The sequence below is a fragment of the Erpetoichthys calabaricus genome, chromosome 14, assembly GCF_900747795.2.
Source record: "Erpetoichthys calabaricus chromosome 14, fErpCal1.3, whole genome shotgun sequence".
Taxonomy (NCBI): domain Eukaryota; kingdom Metazoa; phylum Chordata; class Cladistia; order Polypteriformes; family Polypteridae; genus Erpetoichthys; species Erpetoichthys calabaricus.
Window position 1 is genome coordinate 47647492 of NC_041407.2, and position 24153 is coordinate 47671644.

At 39.1% G+C, this 24153-nt stretch overlaps 1 protein-coding gene across 1 annotated transcript in view; it reads right to left on the reverse strand.

The window, feature by feature from the left end:
• col16a1 (collagen, type XVI, alpha 1) overlaps positions 1-24153 on the reverse strand; it is a 346728-nt gene that overhangs the window by 39206 nt on the left and 283369 nt on the right. Inside the window, exons 45-55 of the mRNA XM_051936205.1 lie at positions 22962-22994; positions 22548-22634; positions 22293-22337; positions 20572-20616; positions 8326-8370; positions 7891-7944; positions 7749-7802; positions 5770-5814; positions 5474-5527; positions 5294-5329; positions 5148-5210 (exon numbers count right to left, since the gene is read on the reverse strand). Of these exons, the coding sequence (XP_051792165.1) occupies positions 5148-5210; positions 5294-5329; positions 5474-5527; positions 5770-5814; positions 7749-7802; positions 7891-7944; positions 8326-8370; positions 20572-20616; positions 22293-22337; positions 22548-22634; positions 22962-22994 (561 nt within the window). The remainder of the gene's footprint in view (positions 1-5147; positions 5211-5293; positions 5330-5473; positions 5528-5769; positions 5815-7748; positions 7803-7890; positions 7945-8325; positions 8371-20571; positions 20617-22292; positions 22338-22547; positions 22635-22961; positions 22995-24153) is intronic.

Below are 24153 nucleotides of genomic sequence, written 5' to 3' on the forward strand. Positions count from 1 at the left end.
ATATTTATCCTTGAGTGTTTAAGGAGGTTAGCAAATACATATATAAACCCTTAGAGCATATTTACAGGAGGCCACTGTGCATTGGGGAAATTACAAAGGACTAGAAAATGACAACTATTCTCGTTACATAAAAAAGTTGATCTGACAGATCCAAGTAACTATAGGCAAGAAGCTTAACTTGCTGCACATGTAAATTAATAGAAGGAATTTTTAAGGATAAGACTGAGTAACACATGGCAAGTCAACAGTCAGCATAGAATCAGATTAGGGAGGCTGTGTTTTACTAACATGCTGGAATTCAATGAGAAAGCAGAAAAAGGACATGATTAAAGAGGTGCATATGATATTCATTATCTTGACTTTCAAACAAGATTTTGATTAAGGTTACATATGAGAAGTTGAGCACCAAACTAAAAGAAGTGGGAGCTCAGAGTATAGTGTGTAGATTGGTGCAGAATTTGCTAAACTATAGGAAGTGATGTGAGGAACCTTTTCAGAATTGAGCGATGTTAAGAGTGGTGTCCTTCAGGGGTCAGTGCTAGGGACACAGCTATTTTTAATATATATTACAAACATTATATTATATATATATATATATATATATATATATATATATATATATATTGTGGCGGACAGCCGGGTCCCATGTCCGGCAGGGACGCCCCTGCTGCATCTGTTCCGGGGGAGCAACCATGGGCAGCTCAATACCTCCCCCGGGACGCTTGGTGGCAGCCTCCCTGGCGGATGGTGATCCCCCAACCTGTCGCATGGCTCCATAGGAGATGGAGTCCTCCACAGCCTGGTTGGGGGCTCGGATGGCCAGTAGGGGGAGCTGCATGGAGTCAGCAGCCCGGCTGGTCGAATCTTCAGTCCCACCCGGAAGTGCAATTAGGACCAGGTGGTCAAGCACCTGGAACACTTCCGGGTGGGCTATAAAAAGGGCCAGCCACCACCACTCAGGGAGCCAGGGTCGGGAGGAGGAGGACTATGCTTGCGGAGGAGTGGTGGTAAAAGAAAGGTTGTTGCTGTATTGGACTTGTGCTTTGTGGGACTGTGTTGTGGCTGGAGGGATTACGGGGAAGACATGCCCTCCAGCTGAAGAAAAATAAAAGTCTTTGTTGGTTTCATACGTGCCTCTGTGTCCTTCTGTGTCGGGTCAGGCGCCTATATAGCGCCTTGTTACAATATATATATATATATATAAGAAATTCAATAAACAATTAGGCGGCACGGTGGCGCAGTGGGTAGCGCTGCTGCCTCGCAGTTGGGAGATCTGGGGACCTGGGTTCGATTCCCGGGTCCTCCCTGCGTGGAGTTTGCATGTTCTCCCCGTGTCTGCGTGGGTTTCCTCCGGGCGCTCCGGTTTCCTCCCACATTCCAAAGACATGCAGGTTAGGTGGATTGGCGATTCTACATTGGCCCTAGTGTGTGCTTGGTGTGTGGGTGTGTTTGTGTGTGTCCTGCGGTGGGTTGGCACCCTGCCCAGGATTGTTTCCTGCCTTGTGCCATGTGTTGGCTGGGATTGGCACCAGCAGACCCCCGTGACCCTGTGTTCGGATTCAGCGGGTTGGACAATGGATGGGTGGATAAACAATTACATCACTTTTCTACATAGTCACCTTCCTTTGCGATGCAATTTTCCCAGCGTCGTACCAACTTTTTAATGCCCAATTACTACTCCTCCCACCTTCACCATTTCCAACGAAAATATAAAAGTGTGGAAACTTTTTGAATGTCCCTCGTATATATATATATATATATATATATATATACAGTATATATATATATATATATATATACTGCTCAAAAAAATTAAAGGAACACTTTTTAATCAGAGTATAGCATCAAGTCAATGAAACTTCTGGGATATTGATCTGGTCAGTTAAGTAGCAGAGGGGGTTGTTAATCAGCTTCAGCTGCTTTGGTGTTAATGAAATTAACAACAGGTGCACTAGAGGGGCAACAATGAGACAAACCCCCAAAACAGGAATGGTTTAACAGGTGGAGGCCACTGACATTTTTCCCTCCTCATCTTTTCTGACTGTTTTTTCACTAGTTTTGCATTTGGCTATGGTCAGTGCCACTACTGGTAGCATGATGCAATACCTTGGACCCCACAGTGGTTGCACTGCACAGGTAGTCCAACTTCTCCAGGATGGCACATCAATATGTGCCATTTTCAGAAGGTTTGCTGTGTCTAATGGCACAGTCTGAAGGGCATGGAGGAGATTCTAGAAGACAGGCACTAACTCTAGGAGAGTTGGACAGGGCTGTAGAAGGTCCTTAACCTATCAGCAGGACCGGTATCTGCTCCTTTGGGCAAGGAGGAACAGGATGAGCACTGCCAGATCCCTACAAAATGACCTGCAGCAGGCCACTGGTATGAATGTGTCTGACCATACAATCAGAAAAAGACTCCATGCCATGACCTGCAGCAGGCCACTGGTATGAATGTGTCTGACCATACAATCAGAAAAAGACTCCATGAGGGTGGCCTGAGGGCCCAACATCCTCTAGTGGGCCCTGTGCTCAATGCCCAGCACCGTGGAGCTCGACTGGCATTTTCCAAAGAATAAGAGAATTGGCAGGTCCACCACTGGCACCCTGTGCGTTTCACAGATGAGAGCAGGTTCACCCTGAGCACATATCATTTGACAGATGTGAAAGGGTCTGGAGAAGCCATGCAGAACGTTATGCTGCCTGTAACATCATTCAGCATGACCGGTTTGGTGGTGGGTCAGTGATGGTCTAGAGAGGCATATCCATGGAGGGACGCACAGACCTCTACAGGCTAGACAACGGCATCTTGACTGCCATTAGATATTGGGATGAAATCCTTGGACCCATTGTCAGACCCTGGTGCAGTGGGTCCTGGGTCCCTCCTGGTGCACGACAATGTCTGGCCTCATATGGCGAGAGTATGCAGGCAGTTCCTGAAGGATAAAGGAATTCATACCAGTGCCACAATGTATTCCGAAATGTACTATACAGGTCATAAAATGAGTTATTCCAAATATCATATATACCTATGTCTCTGTTTTTTTGTCAGTGCGGCTTTGAACACTCAATAAAACTGAATAAAAGAAATTTCAAGTAACGGTGAGATATGAAGAAGGCAGATTCACCATCGTTTGTGTGTTAGCTTTTATGCGTCCAGATTAGAGAATTTCCAATTCCATTGTCTAAAAACACCACTAACATCTACAGTTATTCCAGTTTCACATAAAAAGTAACCGCATCAGATCTGGGGGGCGGGGATGTTGTATTGTGATCGCGACTGAGAGAATAAAAGTGAAAAAAAAAAACGCTAACTTTTACAAGTGCTATAAATTTACACCGGCTGTTACAGACACAAATCAAATGTATGTGTTTACTGTATAATATTAATAATAAGAGCAGCTCACTATTCAAAACGGTAAATTTGCGGGGGTGATGGTTTTGAAATCACGACCTCTGGATTATAAATCGGCAGGTCTAACCACTGCACCACAGAAGCTGTTGTATTGTACTTGCACCTTTTGTGAAAGTGTTTATTTGATCTATGGCCATCGCACATTATACAGTTCATGTCTACATTTTGTCATTTATTACTAAAATGTGAAAAACTTTTCTGTTTTAACGATGTGTTTACATAGATTGTTGTAGACTCAAAACACACATCAAATTATTTCCCCTTACAATTCTGGGTAGCTCACTCCCAGATAATCAATCAAGGTAAGAACTGGGAGAACTTCTTGCCCGTTCTGAGGCGGTGGGGGGATGGTATAGCAGGCTGCTTGGGCTTATTGACACATTTAGAAGACAAAAGATTCTGGCAGAGAGGTGCAAAGGAATTTGAGAGTTAAGAAGCCTCTCTATAAGAAGGCGGGTACGGCTGGTATTAAAAGCTGATGAGTACTCTACAAGTAGGACCCTGGTAATTGGCTCTGGTAATTCTAGTGTTAATGACCTCTTAGGCACAGCCATCAGCAGTGTGTCTGTCTGCGGAGAGAGTGTCAACCTTGTTGAAAGGTGTACTTACCTCGGAAACAACATTCATGTCCCTGGTGACTCTTCCCATGAAGTCAGAAGACAGATTGGGAGAGCATGGAGGGTCATAAGGTCGCTCGAAAGGGGTGTGTGATGCTCCCGATATTTATGCTAAAGGATGAAGGTCCAAGTCTTTAGAGTCCTGGTGCTTCCTGTCTTGCTATATGGTTGCAAGAAATGGACGCTATCCAGTGACCTGAGACGAAGACTAGACTCCTTCAGTGCTGTGTCTCTTCGGAGCATCATTGGGTACCGTTTGTTTGACTTTGTGTCAAATGAGCGATTGCTCACAGAGTCCGAACAAGGCACATTACCTGCATTGTGACGGAGCATCAGTTATAGCACTACAGCCATATGGCACGATTACCAGAGGGTGTTCCAGCTCTGAGGATCCTCCTTGTTGAGGACCCGAGTGGCTGGACCAGGCCAAGGGGACGGCCACATAACACCTGGGTGCGGAAGATAGATGGTCATTTCCAGAGGGAACTGGCCGCGTGTCTGCCTGGGGGATTGCCAACCAGGATCACAAGCTGTTTCATTGTCTGGTAAGTGCGGCAATGCGCAGTACCAGTGCATGCTCCCTAACCTGACCTGACCTGATCTAACATCACTATTAACCTCCAGACACAGTTCAAAAGCCATTAAGAAGGCTATCAGAATGTTAGATTATATACTGTAGTAGGCTGTGTGGAGTACATGTCAAAAAAGGTTATGGTTAAACTTTAAAACACACTGGTAAGGCCTAATCTGGAGTACTGTGTACAGTTTTAGTCTTTCGGCTACAAAACAGAAAAAGTCTGGAGAATAGTGACTAGGCTGATTTTTATGACTGCCGGGGAAAAGATATGAGGAAAGATCAAAAGAGCTGAGCCTTCTCAGTTTAAGCAAAAGTTGATTAAGAGGTGACATGATTGAAGTGCTTAAAATGAGTTCAACAAGAACATAGGGGTACATTTATAAACTTGTTAGGGGTATATTAATGCTATTTTGGTAGAATTAATTGGATAGAACTGGGGAGCCTTGTTGGGCTCAATGACCTGTTCTCGTCTAAATTTTTCAAATGTCCCAATGTTTCAAATATGTTTCTAAAAAAGCCACTCTAAGCATGATTAACTTACTTTCTCTGCTGCAGGACCCGAAGGACCTTGAGGACCAGGTTTTCCAGGAAAGCCAGGGGGTCCCTGAAGAAATTCAATCGTATCATTTTAGGAACTATATAACAGATTACAAAACACTTCAAAAGTTTGCTGCTGTAGTTACTTACTGGTTGTCCTGGAAACCCAGGTTGCCCTTGGAAACCCTAAATGTAGAAGTGAAAGTGGGAATTCATTAGTTTTATGCTAACCTTACCTCAAGATGTAGCTCTCCCAATCAAGGAGTGCAGTACATAATTAAATACAATTAATAAATAAAAACGTGTAGCATTACAACCAGTCCTACCTACCTGATCTCCTTTTAACCCAGGAGACCCAGATGGTCCTCTTTCTCCTTTGAGACCCTAATAAAATAAAACTAGTGTTAACATTGTCCAAATAAGAGAAGCAAAGTTACAATGTTGAAAGGGCATCAGAATTAGAGGGCAAGACAGGCTAACCCTAATGCCCACATGGTACAGGCTTCCATTTTATCACTTGTCTGCCCTGCACTTCACCCTGCCCAGCAGTGGAGGTTTCAAAATGGTATGCATATTAGAACATGAAGATCAAACATACAAAACATGCAATTATTTGCTGAACTTACCACTGATCCTGCAGGTCCTGGGTAGCCAGTAGGTCCAGGAGGACCCTAAAAGTATTTTAATAAAAATGCTCAAATGTTAATTTGAAAAAAATAAAAAAGTTAAATGTATAACAAATTAAACTCAGGCTGGCAAAAAAGAGATATCAGGAAGGCTAAGCCAGGTTAACTTAGAACAATAAGTAAAACAAAAGGCCAAACCTATTTCTTAGTCAGCTGCATAGACAAGGATTCTAAAGACCATCAAACAAAATAAGAATTTGTGGTGTTCAAAATACATTTAAAGCATATAGACTTTCATTCAATACATGCTATCATTTTACAATTTATACAAGTATATTCTTATATAAAATTATAACAATGAATTATTAAACATAATGACAAGAGTTGAATGTAACTAAAGGGTTAACTAAATGTTGTTTTAACCCTAGCCACTTGATGCTTTTGCCTCATCTTAGAGGAGTCACCAAGATAGCTTCTAAGGATAAAATGAAGTAGATGAGTAACAAATACCCCTCTAGAAAGCGAGAATAAATTAATGGGAAAGCCCAAACACCCCTCAAGCAGTGCTAAAATCAACAGAACAGTCCCCAGATCACCCCTGTTTACAAGGCAATATTCAGAGAGTCAAAGGAGTCAGAAAATACTGGTGGTACTCGTTGACTAGATGATGTTATGCATATTAAGAGTCAGATAATGTGATGTATTAGATGAGGCAATGTAACAGAAAAGCATAAAAGCAGATGAATTGATTTATTGTTTGCTCACTGTACGGACTGAGACATTTGTGCATACCTGTGTACAAATAAAGAATTGTTCTGCATTTTCATCTGGTCTCCTAGAATGACTTCTTTAAAAATAGAGGAAAGCTTATTCCACAATAAGCACAATTAAATTATGAATTTCCCCTTGGGATTAATAAAGTATCTATCTATCTATCTATCTATCTATCTATCTATCTATCTATCTATCTATCTATCTATCTATCTATCTATCTATCTATCTATCTATCTATCTATCTATCTATCTATCTATCTATCTATCTATCTATTGTCACACACGTGCGCATGGGAGGCAGCTAAAGGGCTTGAGTAAGGGCAGTTCAGAGTCATACTGGGATGTGGCAGAGTGCACTGCCTCTTCTTCTCCCTTGCCTGCAGACCATTCACAGGAGATCCCACCTGGTCCTGTTGATGTTAATTCCGGGACCGAGCCAATGGAAGGAGACCTTGCCGGCTCCGGCCCCTGTGATGTCACATCCGGGCTCGCACCAATGACAGAAGACCTTCATGAGCCCGACCCTTTTGACCTCACTTCCTGTCTTCCCCTTTAAAAGTCTCCACCTTTTCCCTGTTCCCTCAGTTCTGTTTTGGACTTGGTTTTGTGCACATCAGTGCTATATCTATTGAAAGCAACTTTGCAGACAGGAAACCAAATTATACGGGTGGCTGCCCCAAACCTTTTCACGACTCTTATGTCTGGTTATTGTGGCACTATCTATCTATCTATCTACAATGAGTCTTAACTTTTTTTTAAAAATAGAGCAGACACTAAATTTTATGTGAGCTAGACTTTTATAACATGGCAGCTGTGGCTCACATGCCCTATTGTGGTACAATAGTTTTAAAAATATCACTGATGGCATCATTGATAAGACAATAAATAATAACCACAAAAATAAATTAAAAAAATAAATTTTAAACCCTAGCCAACCACTTTCATGACTAGTTAGTTCTCTATTTAAAAACTGAAGTTGACCTAAAGGTTAAGTGGCTGATGTACCAATGAAGCAACTGTGCCAAGATATCTACGAAGACCTTTATTACCCAGGTGCTGTAGCTACTTAACCTTGCCACACTGCCTGCAAACATAGTAACAAAAACTATAAGACAGGTCCAACATGTGTCCCTGCCCTTTGAAAATCTTTTGTATATCATAATATTTAATATGTTTTACAGCGAAGCTTTGCACACCACACTTACCGATTCACCTTTCTCTCCTGGAGAGCCAGAGTACCCCCTTTCGCCTTTGAGTCCCTTGAAGAAACAAAGGAGTGAAAAATAGAGAATTATCAGCATTGTGTTACGCTGACACAAAAGAGTAAAATAAAGAAATAAAGCTTACTGGGAGACCAGGTGTTCCCATCTGTCCTGGGTAACCAGGTGAACCAGGTGGACCCTAGAAGAAGGAAATAAAAAAATGCAAACAACAAAAATACAGAAAATACAATTCTTAAAAGAGGATTCAAGTTTAGAGTTACCAATGAGACTGGCAAGATGTCATGATGAAAAGAGATAATAATTATAATGGAAACTTTGTTTGACAAGCAACAAAATGCTTCTATTGATGTCCACAAGTAAATACTTATTATATAGATTCTTTCACAAAATAAACTTAAAGCATTTCTTTGAGCCTAATTTTGCTTTTCTTATAGTGAAGTACAAAAATAAAGAAAGGAGAGGGATTGCATCTTATTATTACTCATCACTATATTTTTTGTAGTAGAATAGTCGATTAAAAATAACCCACAATTGGCAAGAGCACCCTGGTGTCACTTACCTGCTCTCCCTTCTGACCAGAAGGACCCCTCTCTCCTTGAAGCCCCTTAAAAAGTAAAATCAAACACAGTGGAGTAAGTACACATCTTAATTTATAAAGTATATAGATTAATTAGCATAAAATGAACATGTAAGAAGATATGAAAAACCATGTGACCAATAAGGAGATCAAAAATAAAAATACTTCACTGGAAGAGCAAGGTGGAGACAGTCAGAAATCCTCAGTCATACCCTACCATTTCGAGATAGTATATTGGTCCCAAGAATTCATGTAGATAGGCGAGGATCAGAGAGAAGCAATTGGTGTTAACCATTCACATGATTATTTCTGTTTCAGCCTTTGTCACTTAATGATGTATGTTTTATTTCTGAATTTTTCATCCTGAAAATATAAGGCCACTACTCTTTCTATATAGATGATGGATATTAATGCTCTACAATTTTTATACTGGCATGTTTTATTATTATTGTTCAGCGGGCATTACTCCCATTGCATAGATGTATACTAAATATTAACAGACTGTTTAATTTAAATCCTTATTTTTTCTGAACCCGGTGCATCCATATCTGGACAGGATTATGTGTAGGGCAGAAACCAACAACAGATTAATTTTAATTTTTTATAAATCTCATTTGACTTTTTTGCAAATTACCTTTTTAAAGAAATCATGGAAGACTTTTAGTATTTCTTTTTATCAAACATTCTATCAAATTATATTTTTGTGGCATATACTATATTTGGTACTTCTTCTTTCTTCTCGCATCCAGAGCAGTACAAATTAGTGGCAATATATTTCAGATGTTCTCAGTTAAAGCTATTGAAGTCTTAGATTGGCACTTCACTAGAATTAATGAAGAATGGCAGAATACTTAATGCAAACCAGACACATCCCAAACTAGTTAAAAAGTACCCCTTATTAGTGTATCTGTGTGCAGCACTGGTTCCTGCAGTATGCCTGATGCAGAAAGAAAAAATGCCAGTCACTGTGACTCTGAATTGAACTAATCTGTCATTAAATTTGAACTATAATTATATTTTTCCTTTGTGCTCAACCATGGCCCAATTTTTTACCTTCTGTAATTTTCAATACAAATTTTCAAAGCTCTGAATTTGTCTAAGTGACCAGAGACTAAACTCCTCAAAAAACCACACAACCCACAATTCTCATATGTGGACTATGACCAGAGCAGCATTTCTCAAAAATACTATGTCCAAGAATGTTCTCCATCCCAGAGATTTTGAAAATGACTTAAAAGTTGATCCAGCTTGGACCTCAGTACAGTACATGCCACAGAGGACTACCATTAGAGATGATCTTAAAAGTGCTACATTATGTTTCAGAGATGTGAAAGGACAATCCTTTGGAATTATTGGTTCCTGGCTAAAGAAGTCAACATACTATTTGTAATTTATCCGTTAACATTTTGAAGGAACAAAACCTAAAAACCTATGTGCATAGGCTTTCTGCCATTGGCATGAGATTTCTGAAGCCAACAACTAGACCCTGAATGCAATTTGTATGCTAGGGTTCATGACCTGGTATATATCATATGTGAAGCCACTCTTTGGAACCAAGCACTTAATTATTTGTCATCAGTTTGATGCTTCATAGAAGTAACCTTGGCCTATATGTTACTACTAGAATATTTTCTTTAGGGCGAAAATATTTACACATTGTGACAGACGGCCAAGATCCTTACCCAGTTGGGAAGCCCATGAGATGGAAAGACCAGTGGAGATAGCGTGTTCTGGGCATTATCTCCCTTGGATTGCTAGATGGCAGTCTCCCTGGGTTGCAGCGGTTCCCTGGATTCTCAAAGGATATAATGGAAGACAGCACAGCACTTTTGGTTTTTGTGGATGCTGCCAGGGCGTGCTGCGGGGTATGGTGAGCCCTACTTCATCAGGCTTCCACCTCACTTGGTAGTGCGTCAGGACCACACTTATGTGACACCGGAAGTACTCCTGGGTGTTGCACGAAAGAAGCTGGCTGCCTCATCTCTGGGAAGAAGGACAACGCTTGCATGGAAGAGTGGAAGCAAAGAGAGGGACTGACAGAAGAAGACAAAGAGTTGCAGAGTACTGTATTCCTGTGTACTACAGTGCAACCGGAACGTGTTCACAGCGCATCACTTTTTCTACCTTTTGTTATGTTACAGCCTTATTCCAAAATGGATTAAATTCATTTTTTTCCTCAGAATTCTGCACACAACACCTCATAATGACAACGTGAAAAAAGTTTACTTGAGATTTTTGCAAATTTATTAAAAATAAAAAAACTGAGAAAGCACATGTACATAAGTATTCACAGCCTTTGCTCAATACTTTGTCGATGCACCTCTGGCAGCAATTACAGCCTCAAGTCTTTTTGAATATGATGCCACAAGCTTGGCACACCTATCCTTGGCCAGTTTCGCCCATTCCTCTTTGCAGCACCTCTCAAGCTCCATCAGGTTGGATGGGAAGTGTCGGTGCACAACCATTTCAAGATCTCTCCAGAGATGATCAATCAGATTCAAGTCTGGGCTCTGGCTGGGCCACTCAAAGACATTCACAGAGTTGTCCTGAAGCCACTCCTTTGATATCTTGGCTGTGTGCTTAGGGTCGTTGTCCTGCTGAAAGATGAACCGTCGCCCCAGTCTGAGGTCAAGAGCGCTCTGGAGCAGGTTTTCATCCAGGATGTCTCTGTACATTGCTGCAGTCATCTTTCCCTTTATCCTGACTAGTCTCCCCAGTCCCTGCCACTGAAAAACATCCCCACAGCATGATGCTGCCACCCACCATGCTTCACTGTAGGGATGGTGCCAGGTTTCCTCCCAAACGTGACGTCTGGCATTCATACCAAAGAGTTCAATCTTTGTCTCATCAGACCAGAGAATTTTCTTTCTCATGGTCTGAGAGTCCTTCAGGTGCCTTTTGGCAAACTCCAGGCGGGCTGCCATGTGCCTTTTACTAAGGAGTGGCTTCCGTTTGGCCACTCTACCATACAGGCCTGATTCGTGGATTGCTGCAGAGATGGTTGTCCTTCTGGAAGGTTCTCCTCTCTCCACAGAGGACCTCTGGAGCTCTGACAGAGTGACCATAGGGCTTCTTGGTCACCTCCCTGACTAAGGCCCTTCTCCCCTGATCGCTCAATTTAGATGGCCGGCCAGCTCTAGGAAGAGTCCTGGTGGTTTCAAACTTTTTCCACTCACGGATGATGGAGGCCACTGTGCTCACTGGGACCTTCAAAGCAGCAGAAATTTTTCTGTAACCTTCCCCAGATTTGTGCCTCGAGACAATCCTGTCTTGGAGGTCTACAGACAATTCCTTTGACTTCATGCTTGGTTTGTGCTCTGACATGAATTGTCAACTGTGGGACCTTATATAGACAGGTGTGTGCCTTTCCAAATCATGTCCAATCAACTGAATTTACCACAGGAGGACTCCAATTAAGCTGCAGAAACATCTCAAGGATGATCAGGGGAAACAGGATGCACCTGAGCTCAATTTTGAGCTTCATGGCAAAGGCTGTGAATACTTATGTACATGTGCTTTCTCAATTTTTTTATTTTTAATAAATTTGCAAAAATCTCAAGTAAACTTTTTTCACGTTGTCATTATGGGGTGTTGTGTGTAGAATTCTGAGGAAAAAAATGAATTTAACCCATTTTGGAATAAGGCTGTAACATAACAAAATGTGGAAAAAGTGATGCGCTGTGAATACTTTCCGGATGCACTGTATATTGTGGTTGAATTCTGGTTGTGGCACAGTAAACATTTGTTATAAGAGTGTCTTACAATATAAGCTCATTATGTTTGGGACGTGTGTCTGTGCCTGTTTGTAGACGGGTGTTTGAGGAGTTGGAGCACCCCCTACAATCCACAAAATATATTGTCAAGTTGCTGGGTGTTTTATCATTGCATTCGTATATTCTGGGAGTAAAATAAACGTGCACAATATTAACACTGAAATTTAAAAAGAAAAGAAATTGGAAGGTGTAGATAAAGGGTGTTTTGATGATCAATTTATGGCCAAAACTAATCATTTCATATGAACATTTCGCATAATGTGCTAAAAACACACAAATGGATTAAGCACTAAATTTTCTATATCGTTTATGTATTTGGATTACTTGTTCTCATTGTACTGTACATACTTCTTTGTATTATAAAGTATTTTTGTTACATTTGAAGGTGGATTTACATTCTGGTTTTCACTTATTTATTTGTGAGTTAGTTATATATTTGGGTAGCTGAGCCATTACAGTTTATTATGAAAATAAGTATGTTAACATGAAAAGTTATAGGAAATGAAGACATACTTAAGCAGCAAAGACAGTAAATAAACCACATGGCGAGGCAGATGTTATTCGTTTCTTGTAACCAACTGTATTTAACACAAAAAAGCTGAGAGAAGACTGTAATGAATGGCACTAATGGGCTTGCATTCCAGCAGGGATGGAACAGGGATCTTTACCCATCAGGGAGCCCAACACATTGGAAGGATGGGGGAACACAACAACATAGAAGTATTTTCTCCCCTTATTCACTTTGTGACAGCATCCCTCTGCTTCAGTACCCTGCAGGTTACCAACAGAAAATTGGAGTTCAGCCCATTTGGGTTTCATGGGTTCTAACAGGGGTACTGCAGGAATGTATAACCTTTACTTTCTCGGACTTTCGCTTGACCTGGAGGTACTTCTTATAGGTAGTGCCCTGACACCAGAAGTAGTCCCAGGTCTGAGATAAAAAAAGCTGCTCTGCCTCATCCAGGTGAGGTAGAGAGTAGAGAAAGAGAGAGGAAAACTATTATATTGTGTGTTTAACAAGACGCCTCTATTGAAGGGTACTTGTATTTAATAGATCTTTTATTTAAACTGAGACTTATGACTCCTGTGGTGGGCTGGCACCCTGCCCGGGGTTTGTTACCTGCCTTGCGCCCTGTGTTGGCAGACCCCCGTGACCCTATAGTTAGGATATAGCGGGTTGGATAATGGGTGGATGGACTTATGACTGTGAGGTTGTGTATGGGGTGCTACAACACCCGCTACAGGTCACAAGACATATGTCTAGTCTCAAGTGGTGGAGTTCACTTAGATGGAGTTTTTTACAAATAAGCTTTTAACACAGTTCCTCAAATTGCAGCCCTGTCCGCAAAGTGACAGAAAGAAAGTCAGCCTGTATACAAAACTAGAAGGCAAACAGGCGGTTGAAGAAGTAAGAAGTCATCCCAGAAAGCGAGCATACCCTCGCCAGGAGTTTCCATTACCCTGTACAGAAGTTCTTGCTAAATAAATGCCATGCTGTTTCCTGTGGATGTGCCAGGGGTTTGTATTAGGAAAGTAATCTAGCATTAATTAAGTTCTTTCTTGTCTCTAGGATTTAGAAGTGGTTTTCATACGAATATTGTATTCTGAATGGACAGGTACCCCATGCAAAATACAATTAAAGTCAAAAATGGTGGCTGAATTTTATTTTTTTAAGTTTGACTTGATTGTATGGAAATATTATTTGCTCCTAATCAAAATTAATTAAAAAAAAAGTCAAAACAATTTTAATACAGTTGTGGAATAGAGCTTGCTATAATATAAAAATAGCTAATTCTCAAGCAGTGTAGAGGACTTTAAATGTAATGTGATTTAGGAATGAAAAGTTTGAGAAATGTTAATTTCCTTTTTCAGACAATAAAATGAGAATCAATGAGTTAAACTAGGTGAGGTAGACTTGTTAAGTATATGTACCCAATAATATGTCCATGTTTACATAAAATGAGCACAAGGGTTAAATAATTGTATTTACAATAGTTTGTGCATGCCTATTTGCATTTGTTTTGCCTGTCCTATATGTGAATGCAAAACAATGTGAAACATTCCTGAACATTCATAATAATAAATGAATGACTGAATGCAAACAAGATTTGACACTGTCAGGTGTCTCAAGGTTAGTTCTAGAGAGCTGCTATATGTTTTCGTCCTACCCAAATACTAAGTAAGAAGGTATGCTTGCTACTGATCCAAAAACTTCTTTAATTATGTTGATTACCTCAGCTCATTGTGTGTAGTTACAGAAGTAACAGTTTTTTAATAAACAATTTTTCATTCAATGACAATACTGTACATACGCTAATCAGGCATAATATTAGAGCCACCTGTTTAATACTGTGTACATCCTCCTGGTGTAGCCAAAATACCTTTGACCCTTCACAAGGCCTCTGAAGGTGGCCTGAAGTACCTGGCTCCAAAATGTTAGCAGCAGTTCCTTAAAGTCCTTTAAGTTGTGAAATGGGACCTCCATGCATCAAACTTGTTTTCCAACACATCTTCCAGATGCTCAAACAGATTAGAGCTCTGGGGAATTTGGAATCCAAGTGAACACACTGTCCTGTGTGTCTTGTTCCTTAAATCATTCTTGAACATTTTTTGCAGTGTATCAGGGCGCATTATCCTGCTGTAAGAGGCTACTGACACCATTGGAATGAAGTGGTGTATATGGTCTGCAACAAGGTAGATGGAAATATCAAATTAATGCCCACATGAATGCCAGGACCCAAGGCTTCCCAGCAGAACATTGCTAAGAGAATCACACTGCCTCTGTGGGCTTGCCTCCTTCCCATAGTACATCCTGCTGCCATCTCTTTCCCAAGTAAATGAAACACACGCACCCAGCTGTCCATATGATCTAAAAGAAAATGTGATTTTTCAGACCAGGCCACCTTATTTCTCTGCTCCATGGTCCATTTCTGATGCCGTTGTTCCCATTGTAGGTGCTTACCGGTGGCGGACAGGGGGTCAACATGGGCACACTGATGGATCTACAGCTATGTAGCCCTGTATGCACGCAAAATGTGATGCACTGTGTGTTCTGACACCTTTCTCTCATAGCTAGCAATAGGTGCTACAGTAGCTCTTCGGTAGGATTGTACTAGAAGGGCTAGCTTTCACTCCCCGTGTGCATCATTAAGCCTTGGGTGTCATGGCCCTGTCATTGGTTCATCACTTGTTGTTTCTTGTACCACTTTTGGTAAGTACTGAATACTTCATACTTTACTCCAGAAGATGCTTCTTTCAGTTATACAATAGAGTTTAAGACATTTTAAGAGAATGTGTACACTTTATTTGCTTATTTTAGTTCACTTCTTGAAATTCTTGGCCCTCAATAGCTTTTTAAAACAGTTAAAAACAAACTGCCAAACAAAATGATAATGTATAGTAGAGTGTCAAACTAAATCAAATTTTCAGCTCTGTATTTAATATTATGCAGCTGTCTGCATGCAATATTTAAAAAGAAAAAGAAAAAAGTTAATGGATTACTAATCCATCTCAATTTTTTAAACAGTTTTTATTATTTTTTAGAATACGAAACAAACATAACCAGTAATCTGGTTGAAGTAATAAAAAAATATAATGCTGCATCCCTCCAAGAACTGAGATGAAGAGTTCTAGTAATTAACCTTCTTGGCATAGTTCGGGCATGGAATTCTGTGTTATTACAGTTAAGCCCGAGTTAGACTGGCTGACATGTAATGATCAGCTTCACAGTTAAGCCCTAATAACTTTCACAACAGTATTCTGCTTCCGTCTAGTGGATTAAATAACATAATGCTGAAAAAAATCATAATATCAATATGCTTTGCCACTCTAAGTTAACTCATCAATATTCATGAGTAGAATGCAGCCTTTAACCAAAACATGATGGCATGTAAATGAGATGCTTTAAAGACAATTTTTAGGACAAACTGAAACTTAACCATTAGTTCAATCAAGCAGGAGTGAAGACAATGTCAATTGATCATATAGATGCTGACACAGATAGTGAAAACCAATGCATATGGCACCTCGATGACCCGAAACTGCTGTAATATGTCTGATAAAATTTGGTCGCTGAAGGCTTGCCGTAGACTTTGTCCAGATAGGTGTGTGAGAAAGAAGCAAAATGATTGCAATCAAGTAAAAAGACAAGGAACACATTAGTCTCATAAGAACTATTCAAGCAAACTATTGTTTGTGTCTAGGGAAATAAGGAAGTCACACAGCTTGCACTCTTGGTAACACATGGGGTGCATCTATTGTAAGGATCAAACAACAGAAAAAATAAAAACAAGGAAAGTGGGCAATAAAAACATAGTTCTACTGTCCCGACCTGCAAAACTGTGTTGTGTGCTGCGTGAATGTTTCAAAACATGTCACACAAAGGACATATATTAAATTTGCATCAATATAGCAGTAGATACTAAACATACAATATCTTTCCAGTTTTATGTTGACATTTCAGATATTTAAATGTTTCTGTTATACATAATAACATTATTACTTGTTGAAAAAAATTCCATGTTTTTGGCTTTTTCAGGGGGTAAACATAATTGTAAGAAGATACATACCTTTATATAATTGTGAGCTATGGAAATGCAACAGATTATAAGAGTGTCATGCTGAATGACAAATAATTTATTTCTGTTTTTTCTGCTTGCTCTGATTTCCATAATTTTTGTGAACCAATTTCTGTTTTTGGGGAACAGTGTCTGTTTAGGTGGCACTGAGTACATGGTTGTGAATATGCAAGCTCCATGCATACTGAAGCTAAGCAACAAAATTAAAACCCAGGAATCAAGTCACTTAGCCTGTATATGCACTGCTAAAATATCTATTTTGACCTACTCCTTGAGTTAATACGTGAGGGACATATGTAACAGACAAGCTACTTTATGAAAAAATACAGTAAAGTATGTCTATAAAAAAGCATCATAAGTTGACTGAAACATGACAGACAATGCTTTATTGCATAGTGTCATTTTTGGTCCTTCATTCGAATAATAATAATATTAATAATAATAATATAATAATAATAATAATATACATATTATTTATATAGAGCCTTTCCCATGCTCATGAAATAAAGCTGTGAAAATCTAAAAAGAAGTAAAAAATAGCATAATGTTTTAATAGCCAAATATGATAAATTGTATAAATCATAGAAAATTGGATATGTTTTTTAAAGATGAATGCAATACAAAGGAGAAACACTCACTGAGCAAAAAAAATTGTACATCTCTAAAAAAAGACCTTGTCCCTTCTGTTAGATTAAAACACAGTGTCACTGTTTATTAATGCAGAGGGCACTTTAATCAAAAGAGGGAAAACATGGAATGAGACACTAAAAGAATAAAAGATCCTGTACACACAACTTAAATTTATTCTTTTCACACATGTATGTATACACCACCTGGACAACCTGGTGGCAATTTGCAAATTATTTGTGCACATACAGTCACGCGCCAAATTGCGGCTCCAAGGTGAAATGCAGCCCCACCACCTCTTTTTCACTGCTTCTGTGCAGAATGTATCATTCTATGGCTGACAGCGCTGCCATAAGCATATGATAAACATAAGTCATTACAGCCTTTGTAGCCTGTAGTGGCTAGTTCTGGCAGATTCTAGAACATTATTACCCTACTGTTTTTCTGTGGCCATTGGCCATAAGTATGAATGGCCTTGGCTCTGTTGGCTGTAAATTGATGCACAACTGTATTTGATTTATATAATGTGTAATTTTTCCTCAATCCATAAATGAAGCAAACAAAGTCCATTATGAATTCAAATTTCGACGCAGTGGTAGCGCTGCTGCCTCGCAGTTAGGAGACCTGGGTTCACTTCCCAGGTCCTCCCTGCGTGGAGTTTGCATGTTCTCCCTGTGTCTGTGTGGGTTTCCTCCGGGCACTCCGGTTTCCTCCCACAGTCCAAAGACATGCAGGTTAGGTGGATTGGTGATTCTAAATTGGTCCTAGTTTGTGCTTGGTGTGTAGGTATGTTTGTGTGTGTCCTGCGGTGGGTTGGCACCCTGGCCGGAATTGGTTCCTGCCTTGTGCCCTGTGTTGGCTGGGATTGGCTCCAGCAGACCCCCGTGACCCTGTGTCAGCAGGTTGGAAAATGAATGGATGGATGGATTTCCTTTTGAAGAGTGTTCAGTTTGTTTATTAATGAAAACAAATTCTCTTAATTGCAAAACTGATCAACAAAACAACTATCTAAAAATGATAGTGATGATGGCCTGATTACCATCCATACCAGCCTGGTATGAACCTTCTACCCTAAAATAAGGAAATTAGACATTTCCAAACCCTGTGCCTCTTTTTAGCATACTAATGCCTCATTGTGCATACAGTTATAGCAACCCAGCACGGCTAAGGTGAATGTCTGATTATACCTGCCAATTAATGAATACAGCGAAAGCGGGTTTCCATTTACTGTAGCTATGTCTATATTTTCTACCACTCTGGGGGCTTTCTGTTGTTGGGAGCATGCACTGATAGCATGTTGCTACACCCACAATACGTGCTATACTGTATTGTCCTTCATCCACTGTCTGAGGTTGGTTACCAGTGTCAACAAGCATACATGAAGAATTTGCAGATGAAGACGGGTACAACTAGATCACTTGGTCACAATACCTGTAAAAAATCATTAGTGACTGCAAATCACCTGTATGTTAACTGAAGAAAGCTTTTACAATATATGTAACTAGTCTCCAAGAGGCTCAGATTATGCTTGTGTATTCTGCAAATACTTAAATAATAAGTGGGTGTTGCATTTGTGAGGTAGTGGTTGGAGACAATGACACATAATTCATCAGGTATTCTTCTTTTTAGGTTTTCTTTATTGCAACTCTACTATCTCCCCACCAAATCATCCCATCCTTCCCTTTCCTTTGTCTTTCTTTCTTTCTTTTCTTTTTTTCCATAATCAATTTTCAATACAGAAAAAGTATCAACCAGTGTAAATGTGTACAACCTTAGACCACATATTCTTCAAAACTTCTGAAGAACAGAGAAAAATGATGAGCTAACACGTAAATAGCAGAAGTAATTTATAAAATATATATATCATACTAATTCATTAATGCATTTCAGCAAGAATATGACATGATTTCAAGTATAAATTTTAGTATTCTAAATATTCAGAGAAATATTTAGAGTACTGTCATGTGCTCTGCCTGGCAACTGCTGTCTGTCACTGTAGTTGACACAAGAGGAGGCAAGGTTAAGAAGCACTTGGCAATTAACAAGTGGGTAAGATTATGAAGGAATTAACATGCTAGTTTAGTTACGTTTTTAAGAAACCCTTGCAAAATGTGCAGAACACTGTTGGGTTTGATTTCCCCAACAAGACCACAGAGCAATAAAAGAAACCAGGCTAAGCAGGTTTTACCCCTCAAACACTTTATCACAAACCACTACCATTATTTGCTACTGTGTAATAGTATTCTTGGTTTGGTATTGGTCTGACAGCTAGAAGAAGAATTGACACATTGTTCATGTAGAAAAGCGTGTCTGTATGTGTGTGAAAAATGCCATTCTGCACAAGAAAAATGTTTAACTTACACATATGATTAGCTCAGTCTAAGACCTCTACTGATCATGTCCTTCCTTGCTATCATTTATTCTTAGAAAAGTAAAACAGGAAGAACTCAACATCACCAAGACTACTAAATTAATTGAATTCTATACCTGATTCAATCATCATTTGTTTTAGACCTACCACAATTTTTACCTTACAGATGAGAGCAATTAATTTCTAACCAACACTTTCTCACATTTGCAGATGAACTTTCAAAATTCTTTCCTTTATAGCCTTATGGTAAATTGGAGCAAGGATCCCAACAGGAATGACTGCTGAGACCCCCTGAGTGAAGAAAATGCAAATACGACAGAAAGCAATTCATTATGTCCTACTGAAGAGGCTCTGCTCTAATTGCTGTAATGGCAGTTTCATTTGCCATGGTTGCCGATACGTCTTGCAGCTTTAGAGTGTCAAGACTTGTTAAAAGTGCTGATAAACATTTAAGTTTAAAAGCACTTTGTTGTTCAGACTTCTTAGAAAATATTCTAATTAGGTAATCTTTAAGGAAGCTTAGATGTATTTGTACCCCATATCATACTGTCGGAGATGTCTGTGGCATAGTTTTCATATACTATATCTTCATAAAAGTTGGCAATTAATTAAGAACTGAATGAATTCTGGGTGGTGATTAACATAAAGCAGCAAAGTGATAAAAGCTGAAGAAAGTGAAGCCAAAAGCTGGAAGTCAAAGAGTGAACATGCAAGTCTACTCCTCTGATGCGGAGCAAACTCCCCATCAACAGACCAATGAGACTAAAAACAAAACAGGCAAATATATTTAAACAATTTGAAGTTGATACACCTGACTTTTCCTTGAAACCATTAAAGAAAAATCATAAGGGTCAATCAGAAGTTAAAAACGATAACTTACAGGCAATCCAGCTGGCCCAGGTGAACCGGGGAAACCGGGTGGACCCTGATAGGAGAAAACAGCAATGAGTGATTAATCATGTATTATCATTTGATTCTCATACCAAGAGTCAAGTGGAACTATGAACACAAATTACATGTCCCACTTTCCACATCATTCCTTTTAGTACTATTTTCATATAGGCTAAGTAGTATGAGAGGTACACATTAAGCCATGGTTATGAGTTATGAGTATGAGTCCTTGAAAATCAGGACAGCCACCTCAGCTGAGGGAGTTGTGATGGCCTGACATATACCACTCAAGTCCTGCTTGCACACCATCCAAAAATTTAAAGCTGTGGCACTGCCACTTTCGTCTGGTTTCTCAATTTGCCTGAAGTCACATATTTTCTAAGGTAATCACTGCCTGCAATATAAATGTGTTACTTTCTTTAAGAAGTGTGGACTAGTGGCCATGATGTTGGACAACACTGCCAGTTCAACCTTCATCACTGACTAATTATGTTACCATAAGCAGGTCACTTAATGTGCTCCAACTTAAAAAACAAAATACTGTCTAATGTACCATATTCACAAACTTGTAAATTTCTTTTACTGATGTTCACAATGCAAAAGGTACTCTATAAAATACATATAATTTATTTATAAAATGTGTTTGGATAGCTGTATAAATATGCAAAATGTACACCAAAATGTGATTACAGGCAACCAACATTACACATAATCAGTATCCGAGACTGAGCTATTGAATTAGATGCCAAGTTCCTACCATAGCCATATTTTTCTATTTATTGAGATTCAAATAATGTAGGCAGCATTAAACGGTGTTCATTTCCTTTTGGGCTACAAAGTCCCTTTAATGTTTCCATATAAATTTTAACACCTATTTTTAGTACATTTTATATTTCAATCCTTTAACAAACCATTTATTTAAAAAAGAAAATGTAAACCGTTTCTTAAGCTCACTGTTTATGTCTCTGGGCCGCAAAAATATCTGCAAACCTGTAAGACATCTGTAAATCTTCTCAGGCTCTTCGTCACATCTCTCAGGCTTTATGCACTCTACGCAGGGCTCAGATTTTAAAACGTCACATCTCTCAGGCTTTATGCACTCTACGCAGGGCTCAGATTTTAAAAAGTGTCTTTTCATTAAATACCAACAACTTGCAAACATGATTAAGACACTAGTATAGCTGCTGATTGTTCAGTACAAATGTATGATTTTTTATTTATCCCTTCTTTTGTGCATTATGTCATGCTCCAAGACAGCAGGAGGCAAACACAACAATAATTAGCAACAGTTTATCACTTGATGATTTCAGAGCCAATTTGGCAAATTTTATTTGCATAATTACTCACATTTATAGTTAGTTGTAAGATGTCAATAGAACAGAATAGACTACAGCAGACTACAATTTTTAAAATTACTTAGAAAAATGTAAAAACTGGACCAAGGAAAAAATCATAAACTGTTTTCAGATTATTCTCTTCACATACATAATATACTGTGCATATATAAAAAAAAAAAAAAAAAATTTTCTGTCATGAGATAATGTTATGCTTTAAGGTGCTATGTCCACTAGAGGGCAGTAACAACCAAGAAATAATTTGCAGGATTGCAGACATTTGATCTGTTCACCTCATTCATGTTCGAAATGTGTACAGATAGGTGCAGAGCTAAAATTATACACCTAGAAATTAGTGATTTTTAAATATACTTACAATTGCACCAGGGGAACCAGGAAAACCCCTAGACCCTGCTGGACCCTGGAAGATAGGACAAACCTTCATAAATTATGAAAAAGTTTAAACACACAAAACATTATCCTATGAGCCACGTGCTCAGAAATATCATTATTACAATTTCTTTAATGTTTAACTATCATGAAGAAACTGAAAACATTAAAACTCAGCATATGCTTATTCAGCCTTATAGAAGCAGGTAATAAATTATGTGGATAGTTCCCTTCAACTAACCTGCTCTCCTTTCTCGCCAGGCAGTCCAGGAATTCCTGGTGTCCCTGATGCTCCTGCACAACCTGGACCTCCACTGTTTGCATCTCCCTGTAGGAGGTTTAAACACTTGTTAGCTTAGCAGAGGACATGGAAAGAGAACACATACTGGAGGCTGATTACTTCACAATCAGAAATCGAGCACGGACAGACACTACAGTAAGTGATGTTCAAGTATGCAGCTTGTGCCTGCAGCCATTATTCTGAGTGATAATCTACTTTGCAAAACATGTGACATTTTCTCAAGTAATCAGCAAAACTATGACAGAGAGCTTCTGTGTTGCAAGTGAAGCTTGGTTTTAAAAATGGATTGTAGCCAAATCAACAAGCTGTAATTCAGTGGCCCTTGAGGACCACATCCTTGAGGCTTCAACTCACCCTGGGCTCTTCTTGCTGCAGTTGTTTGAAACACTGAAACACAGAGACAATAAAATCATCTATTTGTTAATGATATTTTATCAAAAAAGAAAAATGTTGATAAAAGTAGTGAGATTTAACAGTCATCAATCACTTGGAAGTCTTTCTAAGGAAATTACAAAGCATTATTAATGGTAATTTTGCTCTTTAGATTACTCACATCTCTCCTTTGAACTCACTTCTAAGATAAAGTATAAGTTATGTAGCATACTGCTGATCAGGAAACCGAGAGTGGTACAAAACAGTATCCTCACACCCAATGAAAACAAAAGACATTATCCTGTTTGCAGATTTGGAAATTTATGTATCTCATAAGATAACCAAAAACTCAGGGGTGTAGGGACTAACAAAAGCCACTAGAGGGAGCTATAGCCTAGAGTCCCTATTGCATAACTTCAAAGCTCGTCCAGAAGTTATCCTGCACCACTGTGCTTGAAAGTTGGTATTACATTATTGTGGTGACATGGATTGGTGAATAATGATGAAACAACATACACTTTAGTCTAATTAGTCTATATGATACTATTTTAGTAGGCTAGTAGAGTTCATTCAGATGCAACACTGCAACTCTAAACCACTATTCTAACTAACTTACCATGAAAGCTATACTTGTTCCAGAATTTTCTGGTGGGCGAGTCAAGAGCTGTATCATTAAGCATACAGACAGACATCTGTAGTTCCATAGAGTTATGTTGTGGTTTCTCAGAACATCATACAATCTGATCTCTGGATAAATCTGCAACAGTGCTCACTTTAATAAAGACTGTCTTGAAGGAATAGCACATCCTAATCATAAGGTTCACTTGATTAGCACCACCTTTCCCTAATTACATATGCTTAAGGGATAATTCAATATTTCATACATGGCTTCTGCATCTTTTTGTTTATTTTTTGTCAAAGAAATACCACCACATTAAAATTTCTTTTGTGTTGTCTGTCAACTGATGTTAGATTTATCTAAGGATTAGATAATTGTAAACTGTGATAATTGTTATTACTGTCCTGATACTTTTATGTGACTAAAGATAGGTCACCATATCACACCCACACACGGAGTTCAGAAAATTAGAATCAACTGGCAATTTAATGCTTCTCTGATAAACCAAGCAAGAAAGAAGAATTCACCTCTAAATAAAAGCTTACTGTAGCTAAA